This window comes from Natrix helvetica (genome assembly GCF_964273705.1).
Source record: "Natrix helvetica genome assembly, chromosome: Z".
In the NCBI taxonomy this organism is placed as follows: Eukaryota; Metazoa; Chordata; class Lepidosauria; order Squamata; family Natricidae; genus Natrix; species Natrix helvetica.
In genome coordinates, this window is record NC_138554.1 from 43631103 (window position 1) to 43651789 (window position 20687).

Here is a 20687-nt window from a genome sequence, read left to right on the forward strand (position 1 = left end):
CTAACCTAATTTATACTAAACAATCTATGCAAAAATAAAAAAGGTAATCTACTGTGATCTGTTTGGAGAGTCCTAGTCTAACTGAGGAGCTCCCCAAAATTAGTAGTGACTGGGACGACTGAGTTTTTAAACTGACCTTAATGAGGCACAGGAGGTGTGGTTGAAGAAAAATCTACTCAATCCTAGGGTAGATAGACTGAATTTAACCCATGCTTAGATTCTCCAAGAAGTGCACAGGATAATTGATGTAATTCATGTCCCTTTAATCAAGCAATGCTACTTATCAGAACCCAAGCAGCATGTCTTCTCTGTCATGATAACTGCCTTCTGGAATGATATCCCCTCAGGTATCCATATAATTCCCACTTCAGTGATGTTCAGGAATTCTTAAAAATTTGGTTGCTCACACAGACCTTGATTTAGGAAACTTATAAAGTTCTGTTTATTGGGGTACATGGAATGTGGTTGTACATACTTTCAATTTTATTGTTTTTCTGTTTATAACGATTAACTATCAGGGTCACCTTATTATTATTATTGCTATAGCTTTCATGCTTTTTCAACAAGATAATGGAAAACTGCACTTTTTTATAAGTACTGTTGAAATTTACTAGTATTTTCAGGAGGAAAAGCTATGCTGGCAAAGAACTATAAATTGTTCTTCTCTGCCCTAGCTGTTTATCTTGATTGTTGCTGGAATGAAGTCTCAACTTAATTCAACTCTGGGTAATAATTCTTAGCGAGGAACATACTGTCTTCACTATCTCTTTTTTTCATCCTCAATTATAGATTCATGTGTGCAAACAAGTGACCTGACAGACCTGATTATTTTTTAAATAACTTTTTGTTTCTTCCTATTAAGGTTTCACCTCATTTTCTCATTTACCTTTGCCTATAATTTTAGGGATTTCTAAGAAACAGACTCCATACTAAATTATGAAGCAGTTTGTATAAGCTATTTTATTATCTGTTATATGTTTCTTTCTTAGACTGCATTCCCCAAATGGTAGTGAATGACTAAAACATTCTAGCCTTTATTAAACAAATACCTATGCAGTAAATTAATATTAATCCTTTGAAAATTCTGTGTTGAAATATAGAGATGTCAAAAATTCTATAACATTTTAGATAGATACACTGAATTTCAATTGTTACTACTACCATGTTTCCCTGAAAATAATACCTCCCTGGATAATAAGCCCAAACGGACTTTTGAGCGCATGTGCTAAAATAAGCCCTCCCTAAAAATATTGCAACACAATAGCAGCCATCAGGTGACCACGCTCGCCGCCTCCTGCACCTCAAAAATAATAAGACCTCCCTCAAAATAAGGCCAAGTGCTTATTTCAGGGGTCAAAAGAATATAGGACCCTGTCTTATTTTCGGAGAAACACAGTAATTATTTTTCAGTGTAAACAGAAATTTAGCTATGAAAATAATAAAAATACTTTTAGCATATGCAGACATTATTCTAAGATAACATAGTTTTTTTTAATGTTACAATATAACATTGTAAAAATACATACACATGGTAATGTGTCATAATATTTTGGGCTATGTATTCTCATGAGTGCTTCTGAGTTCAAAAAGTCTAAAGTGTCTGCTCTAGATGTGACAAACAAATGTCAGCATTAGGAATTAATGACTAAATTAATGCCTGTTTTAATAATAATAATACATTATTATTACAATACTGCATTTTACACTTGCTAGCTAATAATAATTGACTACCAAATACAGATTTAAATTGTGGATATTATATATCAAACTATCTTGCTCAGTTTAGGATGGTTCCAGTAAACAAAGTGGAACTATGCTTGATAGCTTGTAACTTGCTGTTTTATACAAAGCCAACTGTATGTTTAGTTTAGAGTTTAGTGTGTTAGGTGAACCCTGGTAACTGGATTTCAACAAACAAGAATTACAATTTGTGTGAGGACATATATTAAGAATTTGAACAAAATTAGGTTTAATTTTGTTTCAAATATTAAATAATATTGGAACTGTAGAGATGGAATGAACTCCTGAAACACATCCTAGGTAATGAGGGAAAGCAGGGGGAGGGGAAGGGGGGGGCAATGCTCTGGCAACAAAATGTATATTTCTTTCACCTCAGAAGAGCCTCATTTAACTTTTACACAATTTTACCTTTCTGAAGCATGCTGGGAAAAGAAAGTGTCACTTTTTCATCTTCATTCTGATAGTTGAACCCTGTGGCATGGATTTCTGAAAAAAAAAGATTATAAATAGTCATAAGCATAAGATCTAAACAGTCATAAGCACTTCCTTTGATATGGAGACTGATACACATCAGGTCTGGATTAAAGTATTACGCAATAGTACATACATAAGAAATAATGTATAATTCACTTTAATTGAAATTAGTGTTAATCTGACTTACTTCCAATAGGATCTTCCAGGGACTAAAACATGGCTACTAGACTGGATCCAGTTAATTTTGTTTATATCTTGTTCTTCTAGATAAGCTGCAGTATTTTATTTTCAAAAGCACATAATAAAGTAAACATAAATCTGATTTATGTTCACTAGGTTTCAAGGTAATTTATCTGATTTTGGTATACTCTTGTTTGCAATAAAACACAACTAAGCAAAGTTTAGTTAGTATCATAGTATATGAAATCAGTTTCATTGGTCATAGTTGCTTGTAACATTAAGTCAAATTTCAGAGAATCCTGTGGTACTTTATGATGCTCTTGAGTCATCCCTTTCCCAACTGAAACTGCCAACATAACCAAGATCTAATGAGGAAGCAAAGTCTTAATAGGATAAATCTGAATTAGCAGATCTAAGTTACTAAGTCTAGTTAGCAGATCTAGTTGAAGCCACAAATTATAAGCAGTTTTCAATTTCTGTCTTATTAAATAGAAACAAGTCACTTGGCTTTTCATCTCAGTTACTTTAGCTGCCATAATGCAGGAGGAACAAATTAAAGTAATTAGGGATTATACAAAAATGCATCAATAATAAACCAAAATTCTTCAGAATAAATATTAATGTGGTTATAACTGTACAGACAATGAAAATCTGACATCTAAATAAAAAACTTAGCTTTAAAGAGGAAAATCAAACTGCAGAAACATCCATTTATTTTGTACTGCTGTCAAAATTTCCAGGGTGTAATACGCTCTGAGAAAAAGACCATAGCCAGGGAATGATCAGACAAGACCTGATCCCACAAAAGGGGGTAAAGAAAACCTCTTGGAAAACAAGAGAACAAGGGAGGGTTTTCAGATTTGCATGATTCTACTACTCTAACCTTAAAATAAAGGTAATGTTGGTACACATGGTTTTGATTTCCTGACTGGATGTTCTATATCTCTATCTGTCAAATGTATATGGCCATCCATCTATTGGAAAGAGACTCTGGGAAGCATAAAACAATCCAGTAAAAGCTAAATAAATCTGCTCAGACGTATTCTCAATAGTGAGATGGGTAGCATTTAAATTTAATAAATACCAATAAATAACAATCACTATTGTATAACAATTATTAAAGCAATTAAAATTATAAAAACAGAGCTAAAACAGAAAAAGAAACTAATAGAAGGATGATAAGCAATGGGCTATTTCATGAGTTCACTGTCCCCTAGGATCCTCAATCCCGAAATATTCACCTCTAGGGAGAAGATACCATAAAATGGGCACCAGCAGAAAAGCCCTCTTGCCTAGGGCTCACCAAATGTGGTCTCCATATAGAATCTATAACATACCCATTCTGTGAGATTGCATGGGATGGGCAGTCCTTCGAATAATTCAGTACCATTTAGCAGAGGTGTAATGTGTGGTCTACCAGAAATACACACAACTGCTTGCCTCATTTCATTTTGCACCAGCTGAAATTTCCAAATACTCTTCAAGGCCAGCCCTGTGTACAGGACCAACCAGAAGTAAGCAGAGCATGACTACCCCAAAATGGGTGCAACTGGCATACAATACAAAGTTGTGCAAAGGTCCTCCTAGCCACAAATGTCATCTGCTCCTCAAGCAAGAGTTGTGGGTCAAGGAAAATCTCCAGATTGTGTATAGGTTCTGTCTGGGGCAGTGCAACCCACTCAGCACCAAACAGGATATAGTCCTAGATTAGAACCAGAGGACTACAAAACCCAAAGCCTCTCAATCTTCTTGCCAGGACTCAATTGAAGCCTATTGTTCCCCATCAAACCCTCACAGTCTCTTGATTATTCTCTACCATTTATATGCCACTCAATTCAACAAGTGTCAAAGTGACTACCAATATCAACAACAAGCAATGAAAAATAAAAACCATTATAACCAACAAAATAGGACAATGGAATCCTGAAAAACAACTACAACTTCAATTTATAGAAGGAGGTTCTGGAAGGGTGATGCCATGCAGAACAGACAATATAGTTTTTAGCAAAATGAATACATTCTTTGACTTGATAAATTCGCTTTCCATGTTTAATACTTAAATAACATTTCCATGGAGAAATCTATCCACATGGTCACTAAAAGTAAAAAAAAAATGAGTTAATGGCACATGATAATCAAAATGATATTTCCAAGTCAATTAATTCCCTTTCTGTTCTTTCTAAAGACCTCGTAACATATATCTATATACTACTAAAACTCTCCTGTTTGTCACCTTCAGATGGGCACAATGGTGCATCACAGGGCAACAATTTTTAATCAAATATCTTAAATTGGTTAACTTAAAGAATTTGTCCAAATTTTGGACCATTAGTCCTTTGTATCTGAAATTTCATGGATTCATACCTATTGTATCCACAAAGTTGTGGCCATTTCCAACTATTGTTCCCAGAACTCTTATCAAATGTGTGATGAGGGGATAGGGGGAGGAGGGGTACAGATCCCTACCTACTTTTCTGCCTCCTTCTGGTCTCTGCACCCAATCAGCTGGAGGCAAAGACCAGCAAGCAAGCAGCAATTGACTGCTTTGGAACTGAGGCTGAAATTTCAAATCTCACAATGGTGGTGAGTGGTGAAGAAAAGACCAATATTTAGGGGTCATTCTAGACAGGGCCCAAACATATAAGAACCACTGTAGCAACACTAAACTGAAAGTCAGTGGACAAAATAGCATCCTCAGGAAATTCTACCAGGGTACCTGGGGTGACAAACCTGGGTGACAAATCTGGGATGTCATTAAGATAACAGCTCTAGCTCTTTGCTACTCGGCAGGCCAATACTCCTGTCCAGTCTGGTATAAATCAACACATGCTGGGAAAGTAGAAGTTGCTCTGAATGAAGTTAGCAGAATTATTACCGTACGTCTTAAACCTAGATAAGTTCTACCACCCAGCTGGCATTGCTCCACCTGCTGTTCATAGAGAAGCAGTGAGTGAGTGAGTGTGTGTGTGTGTGTGTGTGTGTGTGTGTGTGTGTGTGTGTGTGGAGAGAGAGGGGAGAGGTTGACAGAAGACTTTGAAAAATTTGAAAGCAGAGTGTTTCTATGGAAAACTATAAGGAAACAACACTGGATGGAACCAACAAAAGAGCTGGCGCTGGGTCTGACAAAAGTTGAGAAGTATGAAAATCATTGAATAGACTGTGCACAGATGCAACAAGAGCCACTCTGAAGAAGTGGAGCCTCTTCGCGTTGTGGTGACATGCAGACAACAACACATATGTAAATCTGTCTTTTGTGCCCTGATCAGTGTACACTTTAGGACCTCATGGCAACACAACAGAACACAATTAATGTTGCTAGTTTCTGGCCAAGATCTATTTAATTTGCACATATTTAAACCTTGTATTTTATGTCATATAGTATTTATTATACTGATGAATACATATAGTATGTCCTATAGTAATGCTTCTGACATTACTGACCTATGGCAGTAATAACAACACTTCCAAGTGTCTTATAACCAGCATTACCATCTTGCAAGGAACCTTTCTACACAGTAGTACAGGAGTGCTAATTTACACATAAGATAAGAACTGACAACAAATTGGATGAAGAAAGAGAAAAGGGGTGGGGGGAGGATGTGTCTTTTGCAGAATTCTATTTTTAAGCTGCATTTAAAAGCATTACCCTAGAATCTAGTAAGTCCATAATTAATAAAACTAGTCTATAATAAATTCTTTCTAGGTTTAGAAGATGATATTACATTTTTAAAAGGCCTCCATTTAAGTATTTTTGAGCATTTCAGCACTAATTATTAAAATATCAAAAAACGCCACCCTTAGCTGGAAGAGTAATTTTCTCATTTGACAGTCCTGTAATAAAATCATAAATTCAGTTAGCAAATAAAAGAAGTTAGTTCTTATCCAGTGATAAGAATGTGTCCTACAATACTTGTAAGTCCCCAGACATCTTCAAGATTTAAGCTGCTGACATCAAACAATAACAATTTCAGACTGCTCAGTAATAAACAGTCATCTTCATCTTTTTTCACTGCCTGAACAAGAATTCTGAATTATGGAGGAAAACTATCATTGGTTAGTTAGTAAGCCAATTAATTCCTGAACACTGAATTTTACAAAAATACAAAAAATATAAAAACCTAGAAATTTTAAAAATATTTCTTAGATACAGGCTTTTCTGAAGAAAGAAAGTGCTAATATATACAATAGTTCATAAGAACTAAAGTTTTGGATATATGAAATCCCAGTTCCAATTCGTAATACCTTAAACTTAAAATTTAACTAGATAATAAAGGACCTCCAAACTTCAAAAAATCTAATCAATCAACAAAGTGATCTCTGTGAAGTATAGTACTTGTTTATTTAATAAATGTCTATTGCTGCTCAACTAATGCACAACAACTTTGGTTAATTTGGTTATCAATTCTTACCCTGATCCTTAAATGGTAACATTATTAATTACATATGATCAGCATCAGGTAATGGGACATCTTATATCAACAATTCTTGATATAAAATTACTAACTGAATATAGCAAAATTCACATAGGCCTCAACTGGAGCAGAGCAAATTTTATTTTAAGCAAGCATTATATCCAATTTATAAACAATACATTTTAAAAGGCTTTGCACTATTACTTATTTTACCATCCGTAATGGTTGAGGGTAAGTACTGCAAAATCCCATATGCTGAAAATCCCATACTTTGCCCTTGTAAGGATAGGAGTACTAAATCACGTCCTGCTTTAATGTCATATTCACTGGGTTACTCACAATGAATTACCAATACTAGCCATTTCCAGGTTGGATAAAAGATTCTATGTGCAGGTTTTTTTAATGGATAAAGATCGCAAGATAACTTTGCTGTTGCAAAATGTATGTTTGTAGCCTGTAGAATTTATATGTTGCTGATAGCAAATAAATAAGGAACTATCACATACCCTTTATTTACCATAAATGATACCTTGTATTTTGTAATATATAATGCATTTTCTTTTATGTAATGTGGGTCTATGACTTATAACAGAGTTTCCCTTTTTGGCTTCGCAGGCAGGCGGGGGTAGAGGGGAGGGTTCTGCGCAAGTGGCGGGCAAGTGCACATATACAGCTCCATTTGTGTGTGCAACAGGCTCATGTGCCCACTGCTCATGCAAGTGGGGATACATGTGCGCAAGTGCTCACCTACCACTTCCTTGACCTGGTTCCAAACAGCTCAAGGTATAATAAAGCTTGAGTGATTGAAGGATTGACAAATTACAGGATAAAAATGGTAAATTCCTTCTTATCCCTTAAAATGGAAGAAATTGTATTTTCTTTTTATTAATGTAATAAGATTTTATCTTATTACATCATCATATATTTAAAAGGCTTCTATAGTCTTATTTTTAATATCTACAATGCAGCAAAACGTAGTTGGCATTCAAAATGTAGCTGAAAACACTTTCTACAAATTAAAACTATTATCAGAGTAATATTATGTCTGATGATTAAAAATGCAGAAACTGCATTTATATCCCATCCTACCTTCATCTCCTTCTGGTGCATATGAAGCTGTAATAATATCAATGTCAGCACAATTCATCACTATCTGATTGGTCGCCTGCTTCACCTACAAGAGAAAAATTTATCTCTATTACTTTTAATGTTATATATACTGCAAACAAAAGGTCAACAATAATTTGGGAAACAGCTGAACCTTTCATACAATGGGAAAGCCCAAAAGTAATATTACTGTATTTTTTGTTTATAGTACAGTAATAATTACGTATATCCTACTAGAAGAATACGACTGAGATTGCCAATGCTGCAATATCAGAATAAGCAGATGGCCATGTAACTATCTTACTTCACACATCTAACACAGCAAACTCACTCTCATGTTATCTTATAGCAGATACAAGCATGGCAAAATGGCCAATTTTTGTTTGATTGGGTCTGCATTCTTTTCTTTTAGACTCACAAGGGCTACTGTGGGAACTGCAATAACAATACAAAAGCAAATGAAACATGTTTCACTCTTTTGTTTTGGGAAAGTTGAGGGACTATATTAACTCAAAACAAATATATTAATTCCTCAAGTTGTTTAATACACGTGTCTGGGGGCTTATTTCACTTCTTAAACTCTTACATTATTGAAAATCAGCAATTTGCCACCAAATGTCAATGGTATAAATTCAAGTACTTCTTGGGCATCAACAAAGCTGCACCACAGAAGAAGAAGAAAGAATTATGAGGCATATTCAGTGTAATTTGAATAGGGAACAATAATTGAAGCAAACTTTCAGTCATTTCCTTTATTGAATTTCTTGCATATTATTAACATATCAAAGCAAATTAATCTACCCCTTTCTTGTCCATGTGTGCCTTTTTCTATCCATGCCAAAAACCTGCAGATTATTTACTAAATTTTATTTAATACAAAATAAAGTACACATACTTATACACGGAGTATATCTATGACACATACATATACAGGGGGTATATCTATGACAGTCAGAAAAACAGAAAGTGTCATCAGCTACCATTAAAATTAACAGATGAAAATTCATGGAAATGGGTTGAATTTCAAAGGACAAATCTATTCAACATGCACATTATAATCCTGGGGTCATATATGTGAGTATCGGATCCAACAAATAGAAATAAATAGGAAACTCAGATACTTTAACTGCCCAGAGATATTATGCCTGGAAAGCTAACATTCAATAACATCCAGTACATGCTTTCATACTACTTTGCTTAATTGTGAAATATTTAAGCAAATGCACAAAAACAGAAAAGCACATTACTAACTGTGATATCTTTCACTGAATTTTTAATGTGTAATTCTAGATTATTGTAGCCATTTCTGCCACCCACAATATACTTATTAATTTAAAAAAGAGGCTGCATAAAATAGCATAACTATATGGACAACTATAGTACCCAGTACCATTATTCCAGTGAGAGCTGTAAAATTCCAAAATAGTGATAATACAAATGTGAAAAAAACTTGAAACTAATATTCAGAAATAAATATTCTTAGAACTTTTAGGAAGTTACTTTTTAACTCAATCCTTAGTTATGTCCTCCCCTCCCCAGTACTATTTTTTAAAAATAGATTCTTACCATTGTTCCACTGTATCTACTTGCATGCTGAATCAAACCTGCTACTAACATTTATTTACAATACAATAGCAGAGTTGGAAGGGACCTTGGAGGTCTTCTAGTCCAACCCCCTGCCTAGGCAGGAAATCATATACCATTCCAGACAAATGGCTATCCAACATCTTCTTAAAGACTGCCAGTGTTGGGGCATTCACAACTTCTGGAGGCAAGCTGTTCCAATGATTAATTGTTCTAACTGTCAGGAAATTTCTCCTCAGTTCTAAGTTGCTTCTCTCCTTGATTAGTTTCCACCCATTGCTTCTTGTTCTACCCTCAGATGCCTTGGAAAATAGTTTGACTCCCTCTTCTTTGTGGCAACCCCTGAGATATTGGAACACTGCTATCATGTCTCCCCTAGTCCTTCTTTCTATTAAACTAGACATACCCAATTCCTGCAACTGTTCTTCATATTGTTTTAGTCTCAAGTCCTCTAATCATCTTTGTTGCTCTTCTCTGCACTTTTTAGAGTCTCCACATCTTTTCTACATCGTGGTGACCAAAACTGAATGCAGTATTCCAAGTGTGGCCTTACCAAGGCATTATAAAGTGGTATTAACACTTCACGTGATCTTGATTCTATCCCTCTTTATGTAGCCTAGAACTGTGTTGGCTTTTTTGGCAGCTGCTGCACACTGCTGGCTCATATTTAAATGGTTGTCCACTAGGATTCCAAGGTCCCTCTCACAGTTACTACTATTGAGGAAGGTACCACCTATACTGTACCTGTGCATTTCGTTTTTCTTGCGTAAATGTAGAACCTTACTCTTTTCACCATTGAATTTCATTTTATTAGATAGTGCCCAATGTTCAACTTTGTCTAGATCCTTCTGTATCTTACGCCTGTCTTCTGAGTGTTGGCTATTCCTGACAGCTTTGTCAGAGAGTTCTTTATGCAGTCATGCTGGTTTCTTTTGGGAGCTGTTATTTTTCTTCTTCATTGATATTATGCTAGACTGAGCTTTTGTAATCTCATTTTTCAAAATTTCCCAAGCTTCTTGAGTTGTTTTCCCCTTGAGGATTCTCATCCATGGAATTCTTCCCAAGCTCTCTCTAAGTTTATTGAAATTAGCTCTCTTAAAATGCAATACTTTTGTTTGACTTTGTTCTACTACTTGTGTTTGCATAGTGTTGAATTCCAAAATTGCACAGTCAGGGTTCCTATGGCTTCAAAACCTTCTATCATTTCCTCTCTGTTAGTAAGAATTAAACCTAATATGGCCGATCCCCTTGTTCCCTTCTCTGGAGTTAAAGGGCCCCTACCTTTGTCTCTCTGACTTCCCCCTTGTAGAAAACAGCTCCAATAACCAGCCTCAGGGAAGTTCAAATGAAGTGGAGTTAAAGGGCATGTCCACAGATCACATGAAGTTCTGTACAGCTAATAATGCTGCCCCACAAGATTGTAAACGTGTAATATTATTATGTAATTTTATATACATTAACTCTACTATATGTTTTATATGTGACCCAAGACAATTCCTCATCATTCAATGCATTTTGGTCCAGGCAAGCAAAAAAGTTGAACAAAAATGTTCTATGTAATATCTTCTAATATATGTTCCTCCACTGGGGCTCCAAGCCAATTGGCAGTGCCTTTAGGACCCTTACAAAAAAAGCAGTAGGATTGGGGCCAATCTCACATCAGGGGGCAAGATGTTCCACAAGGCAGAAGCAAAAGCAGAGAAGGTCCTTCTCCTGGACCCCACCAGCTGGAATAGGACCTACAACTTACTTTCTCTGCTGGCACAAGTGGTATGGGCCAATCCCAGTGGGAAGAGATGGTCTCTCAAGTAACCTAGACCCATTCCATGAAGTGCTTTAAAGGTGATCACCAACACCTTGAATTGCACCCGGAAACAGATTGGTAACCAATGCAGCTCATGGAACAGTAGTGTTACAAGAATCATTCTTGGGGGCCCAAAATTGCCCATGCTGCCACACTCTGTACCAGCTGTAGCTTCTGAATGCTCTTTAAGGGTAGCCCACTGTAGAGCATATTACAATAGTCCAGCTGCAAGAGGACTAGGGACTGAACAAACTGAGCGCAGGGAATCCTGATCTAGGAAAGGCCACAACTCCTAGCTAAGACTGCCACATCTTCCTTGAATTGGAGTCACAAATCCATTATACTATACCCAATCTTCACTTAGCAATAAGTTCTGTTCTAACAATAAAGTTGTTAAACAAAATTACTGCTAAATAAATGTGTGTGTGTTTGAGAGAGAGAGAGCATTTCTCTCACTCTATTGGGATTCTCAGGCATATAAAATTTAGTTGGAAAATGATTTTTTATTACCATATTTTTGAATGATCATTAATAAAAAATATTGATAAGCCTCCTGAGTAATCAATACTTCCTCTTTTCTCTCCAACCTTTTTATTGTTTTTTAATGCTTTTTGTAATTTTCAAGCTTGTAATGTTAATATTTATTTCTATATTTTATCTTTAATTTTGTTGTAAATCAGCCAAAATCACAATGGTTAGATTTACATAAATATGATTAATAATAAATAAATTGAAGTACTTATTAAACATAGATTTGGTATATTGTCAGCTGGACATTATAGTTTTCAGCAATGGTTTCAGAAAAGAAACTAAAGGCCTGAAATTAGCATGTGGCTTAGATTTCCTCTAATGAAGTTTGAGATGACCAAGCAGCAGAAGTGGCTGCGTTGCGGGTTGAGTGTGCCGTGATATTGGATGGAGCAGGCAGCGTGAGAGAGGAGTAGGCTCTAGAAATAGCAGCTCGTACCCAATGACCAATGTCAGAAGAAGAGGCCTTGGAGCCTTTCTTACCTCCTGGCTGGAATTTTACGAACAGAGCCTCAGAGCGTCTGAAAACAGCAGTTCTTTTATTATAAGCGCACAGAGCGCGTTGCACATTAAGGTAATGCCACTTACGTTCCAATCGGTGAGATAGTTGAGGGCAAAAGTCGGGAAGCACCAGGTCCTGGGCTCTGTGGAATATAAAATTTACCTTAGGTACAAATGCTGGATCAAGGCGAAAAATGACCTTATCTGGACGAAAAATACATAAATCTTGTCTGATGGACAATGCCGCCAACTCAGAAATACGCCTTGCCAAGGTTATGGCTACAAGAAAAACCACTTTTAAAGTTAAGTCATCTAAGGATGCAGAATGTAAAGGCTCAAGTGGACTCTGAGTTAGAGAGTCCAGAACTTTAGAGACATCCCAAGTCGGGAACCTATGTATTGTGGGTGGTTTGATGTTTGTGGCACCTCTCAAAAAGCAAACGATAAGCAGGTAATGAGAGATGGACTGAGCGGAACCCAGTGACAGGACGGAGGACAGGGCCGCAACCTGGCGACAGAGGGTATTTGGCGAATGTCCTAGATCTAGCCCTCATTGTAGAAACTGGAGAATATTAGGGATAGAAGCCTGTCAGGGAACAATGTCCTTTCCATGACACCAAACAGAGAACTGTGTCCAAGTGGCATCATAAAGTCGGTTAGTGGAGGAGCCCCTGGAGGCTTGAATTGTGTGAATAACTTCAGTGGAGAGATTGGCGGTCCTTAGAGCCTCCCGCTCAATCTCCAGGCGGTTAGTTGTAACCAGAGAAGGTTGGGATGTTGGAGCGACCCCTGAAGGAGTAGAGAGGGAGACTGGGGAAGTTGCCATGGAAGAGCTACCGACAGATTCAGCAGGTCAGCAAACCAGGGTCTGCGGGGCCAGTGAGGAGCGATCAGGATCAGTTCCGCCTCCTACATCAGCAGTTTCCATATCACCCGTTGTATGAGGCCACCTGCACCTCAGAGCGTCGATGCCCTCCGCCCCTAGTATCTCATAGCGCGCAAAATACCTTGGTAGTTGATTGTTGCTCTGGGAAGCAAAGAGGTCGAGAACCGGAAGGCCGTACCTGACCGTCAGTTGTCGAGAGATTCGCCGATGCAGGCTCCACTCTGCCGGGTCAATGTGCATGCGGCTGAGATAGTCTGCCTGAGTGTTCTGGACCCCCGAGATGTGTTCAGCCCGGATAGACAATAAGTGGGTCTCCACCCAGGACCCCAGTTGGAAAGACAAAGTCATAAGATGACGGGATCTTGTCCCCCCCTTGCCGGTTTATGTGCGCTTTGGTGGTGGTATTGTCCATAAGGACAAGCACGTGCGCATTGGCCATGAGATGTTCGAATTGAAGAAGAGCCAGAAAAACAGCTTTTAGCTCCAACCAGTTGATACTGTTCCTTTGGTCGGAGCGTGACCAAAGGCCTTGTGCTGTGTGCGACAGAATGTGAGCTCCCCAGCCCTGCAGACTCACATCCTTGGTTAGAGTGATGCGTGGGGGATCGTGAAATAGAGAGCCCTGTTCCAAGGCAGGGGAGAGCCACCAGCGGAGGGACCGGCTTACCTCTGAGGTAAAACGAACCGTGTGCATCGAACAACTGCAGTCTGCCTTCTGATATGGTAGCAGAAATCATTGAAGATGGTGACTGTGGAACCTGGCCCACGGAACGATGTTGAAGGTGGACACCATTTTTCCCAGAAGTTGTGACAGGTGGATCTTTGGACGGCCTCTGGTGGATGAGACTAGATCGTGAATGCTCACCTGCCATTCTGGTGATAAGAAGACTTGCTCCAGGGAGGTGTCTATCACTGCCCATAAGTGCGTGAGGCGAGTTGTGGGCTGTAGATGACTTTTTTTTTCAAGTTGACCAGGAATCCGTGTTCTTCCAGGGTCTGAAGAGTGATCTGGACATCTCTGCGTGCTTTGTGTGGGGACCTGGACAGCAAGAAAATATCATCAAGGTAACAGAGAATTCTGACCGGCATAGTTCTAAGATGGGCAGCCAGCGTAGCAAGGATTTTGGTGAAGACTCTCGGGGCAGAGGACAAGCCAAATGGAAGGGCACGGTATTGAAAATAATTCCCCGCATAGGAGAAATTTCCTGTGATCTGGGAGAATAGGAACATGGAGATATGCTTCTGTGAGATCCATCGAGGAGAGGAGAGGAGGCCAAGATGGATAGCAGAGAGTGCATTTTAAACCTCCTGTAAACTATAAATTTGTTTAGAAATTTGAGATTGAGGATTGCCCTCCAACCCCCCAAAGACTTAGGCACTATAAAGAAACAGGAATAAAACCTCTGGTCATGCTGGGCAGGGGGCATCTCCTCAATGGCCTGAGTCTGGAGGAGATGGCCAATTGCGAGTTCAACCAGATGTCTTTTGGTAATGTCTCTAGAAACAGGACATAGTACGAAAGTCTGCAGGGCACTGGAGAGAAACTCCAGAGCAAGGACAAATCGGATGGTACGCCTGATGCAGGCCTCGTTGATGATGTTGTCCCAATGATCGGCGAAAGCTGAAAAACGGCCCCCAATTGGGAGGTCCCTGATAGAATTACTTCTGCTTTTGGAAGGAATGGTTAGAGCTACCCTTGAAGGGCTTCCTGCAGGAGAAACGCTGGGAATATCTGTTGGATCTGTCTCAGGGGAGCCTGGCATTGAGGACGGGGGTAGGTAAATATCCCATCCGTCCCTCAAAAGGACAACCTACGGAAAAAAGAAGAGGGTTTAGAATCTGTTTTGCGGCTGGCAGAAAGAAGCATCTTTCACTTGTTCTTGAGCTCTACTAAGAGAGGTTCCAAAGGCGGGCCAAAGAGCAGACCAGGAGAAAAAGGAGAAAAAGCCAAACGCCACTTTGCTCTGGCCTCCGCTTGCCATTGCTTCAACCATAGAAGACGTCTTGTTGTGACTGATGAAGCCATTGACTTGAAGGAGAGGCATCGGTAGCGTATTCCATTGCCCCTTTGAGCTTGTTGATGTCCTGATGAGAACGGGAATCAGCAGGACGAATTGTGTCCTGCATCTGCTTCAGCCAACGGAGGGTCGCCCTTTTGAAAAAAGAAGAGGCAGCCCGGACCGCACATGCAGCGGACTGAAGACCCTTAACTAATGACTGTTCAAAGCGTTTGTCCTCAGGATGGAGCGTGTCCTCTGGAGCATTAGGAGCTGCATTAGGCGATGAAAGAGAAACAACAGGCAGGTCGATGGAAGGGACTTCCAACAGCTTAGAGAGCTCAGGGCTGACATTGTACAATTGTTTGTCTAGTGTAGAAGGGAGAGGTCCCGCCCCCAGAGATGCCCACTGATTTTGAATTACTTCCAAGAACAGCTTGGAGAAGGAACCATATCCTTTTCGACAGGAGGCCTTGAAAAGAGTGGATCTGTGGTGTCAGACTTGTCAACCTCAGCAGATGAGGATAGTTTTGAGGCTGGAATACCAGAAACCTTTTTGGCCTTGAACAAGAGGGAGCGAAACAAGGCAGGTTTGAATAGGTCCATTAAGGCCGAAGGAGACGGAGTCAAGTCCTCATCATCTGAAAGATCGGAGTCCCTGGTTACCTGTTCCTCAGGGACAGCAGCAGAAGGCTGAGAAGTACTTCCAGAAGCCTCCCCTTGAGAACGGGAAGAGTGGCCCTTGTTTGATTTATTAGAAGTAGAACACTGAGGGGTGGCAGTAGCAGGACCCTGATGTTGAAGGCCTGCAGCAATGCCTCGTTCAATGGCAGCTGCTATGATGTCAGCCATGTCATTAGAATTGACAGCAATGGTTCTGGGAGAAGGAGAACTCACATCTATGTCTGGGATGACACTACCATCCCCTTCGGAATCATACTCTCCTTGAAGCCCAATCCCACCCTCAGGGTTTAAGGGAGAAGCAGGAGTGGAAATATCCCCATCAGTATCAGTAGAGAGATGTTCAGTAGGATTGATCATTATTTGAGAAGAAACCTGTGAGGCAGAGACGGGAGCAGTGCAATGCTTGATCTTAGAAGTGGCCTTTTGTGGATCAGAATCTGTCATGGGCAAAACCAGTGGTAGCTACGCTTAGGACTTCCTAAGGTGGAAATATCTTAGGGGCCTTAGCAGGCTTGGCTGTAGGTGGCTGAGAATCAGTGGTTCTCCTTTTGCTCCTGGGCTCAGAGGAGAAGGAGGAGAAATAATGACCGGAGAAGGTGGATTACCCTGTGTGGTCTTGTTGGTTGACATTACTCACAGTTGAGGACAGCACCTAAAATGATCACCGCAGGCTTCCCGTCCAAACAAATGGCCACCCGAGTAGATAGGGCCCTGAGGGGGGGCTGAGGTAGTGAACAGACAAGGCGGCTAAACGCTGAATAGAATTTGCCGCCCGGCAAATGCTCCGGATCCAGAGAATGAACGTCCAAGCTGAAAAGCTGTTTGAGGCCGAAAGGAGGAACGCTGATGGGGCAGCAAGGAAGAGCAGTGGCGTGCGAAGCGCCCTGCGCTCAAGCGGCTTTGAGGTGGCTGCCACGTTGTGAAGAGTCTTCAGGCGGTGAGATCAAGAGGATCACAAATTCTCCTGGTGGCGCGGCTGCAGCGAGCAGCTTTTCGGGTGGCGCAGCAGCATCAATCAGCTAATTAGCAGAGCCTGATGTAAAACCCCATAGGCTAGCTGCAAGCGTTCTCCAAGACGACTGGAGCCAAGCGAGAACGAGGCAAGAGCCCCCAGAAGGCTACGAAGCCTTCAAACGAAAGAAAACCAGAGCCAATTGAATTAATTTTGAAAGAAATTAGAAGGTGTTAGTTAAAATGTAGTTTAAAATTGAATTATTTAGTAAGGAGAAATACACAGACACAGCTAATCGAAGGATCGACTGAGTCTAAGCTGGGTAGACTCTACTCAGGAGGAGCCTTGTGGGCATGTCTTTAATGCTTGTAGACCCAGTCAGATTGGATCCTGACGGAGTCATACCCATGCCTGGATTTTCTCCACCTACTAGGAGAAAGTTTTGTTTCCCCCACCTTTGCAGACCATCAAGGGTTTGTTTTGTTTGTTTTTTGCCTTTATCCCACAAAACTCAATTCAAGTCCTAAAGGAACTCTATAGTTCCAGATAACTCGTTTGAAAAATTCCTTCCTAAACCATTTTTTTCCAGACCAAATTCAAAGTACTGGTTATGATCACTGAAGCTCTTTCCACATACAACTTCATTCATAAAGCATTCTTCACAATATTTCTGATTCTTGTGGACAGAAACCTAGCAGAAAAAGACAAATTCCCCAAAAGAGGAAAAGTCAATTAGATGAGCATTTTATCCCATGCATTGCCCAGTAGAACTTCACTGTCAAAGCCAGTCAAAGATATAAACTGCTATGATGTAATTGTATTTATTCACACAAAGATAAAATATATCTGCATTCTGACTCAAGAACATAAAATCAAAAATAGTTTTGTCAAATTACTTCTGAGAATCAATGACAGGCGCTACAATACTTTTAGGCCTTATCTAGGCAACCACATTTTTTTCACTGATCGGTACGGATTACACTAGACAAGTAGTAAATCAGTTAATATAATATATAGCAACACCCTTCCTGTCTCAGGACAACTGTTAATTCTTTGCAGGAAAATAATATGACTCAGCATGTGCATAAAAAATTAATAGTCTGTCAGAATCTACTTCTACACAACTTGTTTTTAAATTTGAAGAACTGTTTAGTTGGATTTGGTTACATTGTTGATTTCTGAAATTCAGATATCTAAGAGGCAAATCTATAATAACTTAGGTAGACAGGCTGTGCATTAATAACTAAAATACCATGGTGTCCTGCCCCAAACAGCTGAAACCAAAATAGATACAGCTGAAATTTCAAAAGCCAGAACTGCTCAATTATCAGTGTTTCTAATAAAAGTCTGACTTACTTTCTTTGAAAGCTGAGCCTCTGAAGGACAACACTTTACAACTGCAGATAAGCTCAGTCTGCTTCAAAAACAAAAAAGTATATCACTGCTATGTCTTGTTCCTATAATCTCAATATAGAAAAAATGCAGTCTCTTTTCATTTAAAGAATGATTTTTCTTCTATATTGATATGGAAGAAAAGTTTTCCCATGAAGCTAAAGGCAAATTCTGTAGTATCTCATTCCATTTCTCTCAAAATAATCTTATTAGGCCTTATAAATCCTTGGTAAGACCACACTTGGAATACCACACCCAATTTTGGTCACCACAATACAAAAAGATGTAGAGTCTCTGGAAAAAATGCAGAGAAGAGCAGTTAAGAAGATTGGGGGGTGCAGGGTTAAACATACAAAGAATGGTTGCAGAAATTGGTTATGTCTAGTCTAGTGGAAAGAAGGACTAGGGGTGACATGACATCAGCTTGTAATATTTGAGGAGTCAACCCATTTTCTAAAGCATCAGAAAGCAAGACAAGAAGCAATATATGGAAACTAACCAAGGAGAGAACCCAGAATTAAGGAGAAATTTTCTGACAGTGAAAACAATCAACTAATGGAACAGCTTGTCTTCAGAAGTTGTGGGTGCTCCAGTACTGGAGGCTTTTAAGAAGAGACTGGACATCAATTTGCCTGAAATAATAAAGGGGCTCCTGCTTGAGCAGGGGATTGTGTTAGAAGACCTCCAAAGTACCTCCCAACTCTGATGCTAATGCTGATTGCGTTGTAGATTAAATTATGCAAGATTTATTATTGCATAATAAAATGTTATTGTATATTTTTTATTTATTTTTAGAAATGAAAAATACGTACATGAGAGATTTAGCATTCTGGCTTTCCACTTAATTTGGTTGTTACTGATGTTTAAAATATTCTTAAAACTGATTTACGAAGGTGGAAAAATCACTAAACAATGTAGTATGCTGCTAAAGCATATAGTATCACTTTATTAGGAAATGATTTTAATCTAACAGCTATCCACAAGTGTAGAAAGTACATTTATCATTTATTATGCCTATTGATTCCTCCCTGTAACCTATGTTTCCTTGCTAAGAAACACTGGTTTGTTTAAGGCATTAGTCGTTAATCAATAAATTTCATTCACATCAACCAAAAACAAACTAAAAGAATCATATTTTTTAAAGATACCTTTTTTCCTTAATGGGAAACAGTGATCACTGGCAAAGGACTTTAAAATATTCTAAAACTAAAGTCAACTATGACTACTGACAATAAAGAGCTGCAGAAGAAAGTAGCTAGCAAGCACAACTGGACATATTCATTATTAAGAATAAATTACATTGAATCTTGTCCATACATGAAACAAATGAAGACAATTAAAAGAAATATTGAAGTGAAAGTATATAAACTTGCTACATTTTCAATTAAAATCATTTGCTCAGCACAAAAAGGTTCCTGTGTTGTGAATGTTATGAACACCAAATTGCCATTAACAAAAGCAAGAAAAGCAACTCAAAAATTGATACATTTGGTCTTAAAATACATTCCAATTGCTATTCTAACTCATTGACTTATGACTATAGCACAGGCAGTCCTCAATTAACAGCTATTCATTTAGTCACCATTCAAAGATTACAATAGCACTGAAAAAAGTGACTTATGGCCATTTTTCAGTTACAACCATTGCAGCACCTCCATGGTCATATGCTCAAAATTCGGACACTTGTCAACTGACCTGTATTTATGATGGCTGCAGTGTGCAGAGTCATGTGATCACCTTTTACGACTTTCTGATCAGCAAAGGCAATGGGGAAGCCAGATTTATTTTACAACCATTTTTCTAACTTAACAACCACAATGAGTCACTTAACAATTGTAACAAGAAAAGTCGTAAAATGGGGCAAAACTCATTTAACAATTGTTTTGCTTAGCAATGGAAAATTTGTGTTCAGTTCTGGTTGTTAGTCGAGTACTACCTGTACTACAAGTAGTACTACCTTTGCACAGTCACCCATGCCCTAGTGACTTCTCGCCTTGATTACTGTAACGCTCTCTACATGGGGCTCCCCTTGAGATGCACCCGAAGGCTCCAGCTGGTCCAGAATGCAGCCGCGCGGGTTATTATGGGGAGTACTAGGTACTCCCATGTAACACCTTTCCTGCGTGAGCTGCACTGGCTACCTGTGGTCTTTTGGGTGCGTTTCAAGGTGTTGATCGTCATCTTCAAAGCGCTCCATGGCTCGGGACCTAGTTATTTGCGGGATCGCATTCTACCCCATACATCCCTGCGACCAATCCGCTCTCACAGAGAGGGTCTCCTCCAGGTACCTTCCGCTAAACAGTGCGGGCGGGCAGTGCCTAGGAGTAGGGCCTTCTCTGTGATGGGCCCAACCCTCTGGAATGACCTCCCCCCCGATATTAGAACCACCTCTGATCTCCGCTCCTTCCGCAAGAAACTCAAGACCCACCTGTTTCAAGTAGCTGGT

The 20687-nt window shown here is 39.2% G+C and overlaps 1 protein-coding gene across 1 annotated transcript in view; it reads right to left on the reverse strand.

Moving 5' to 3' along the window:
- Positions 1-20687, reverse strand: part of NPEPPS (aminopeptidase puromycin sensitive) — a 103852-nt gene that overhangs the window by 75500 nt on the left and 7665 nt on the right. The window contains exons 2-3 of the mRNA XM_081931848.1: positions 7896-7980; positions 2149-2226 (exon numbers count right to left, since the gene is read on the reverse strand). Coding sequence (XP_081787974.1) covers positions 2149-2226; positions 7896-7980 — 163 coding nt within the window. The remainder of the gene's footprint in view (positions 1-2148; positions 2227-7895; positions 7981-20687) is intronic.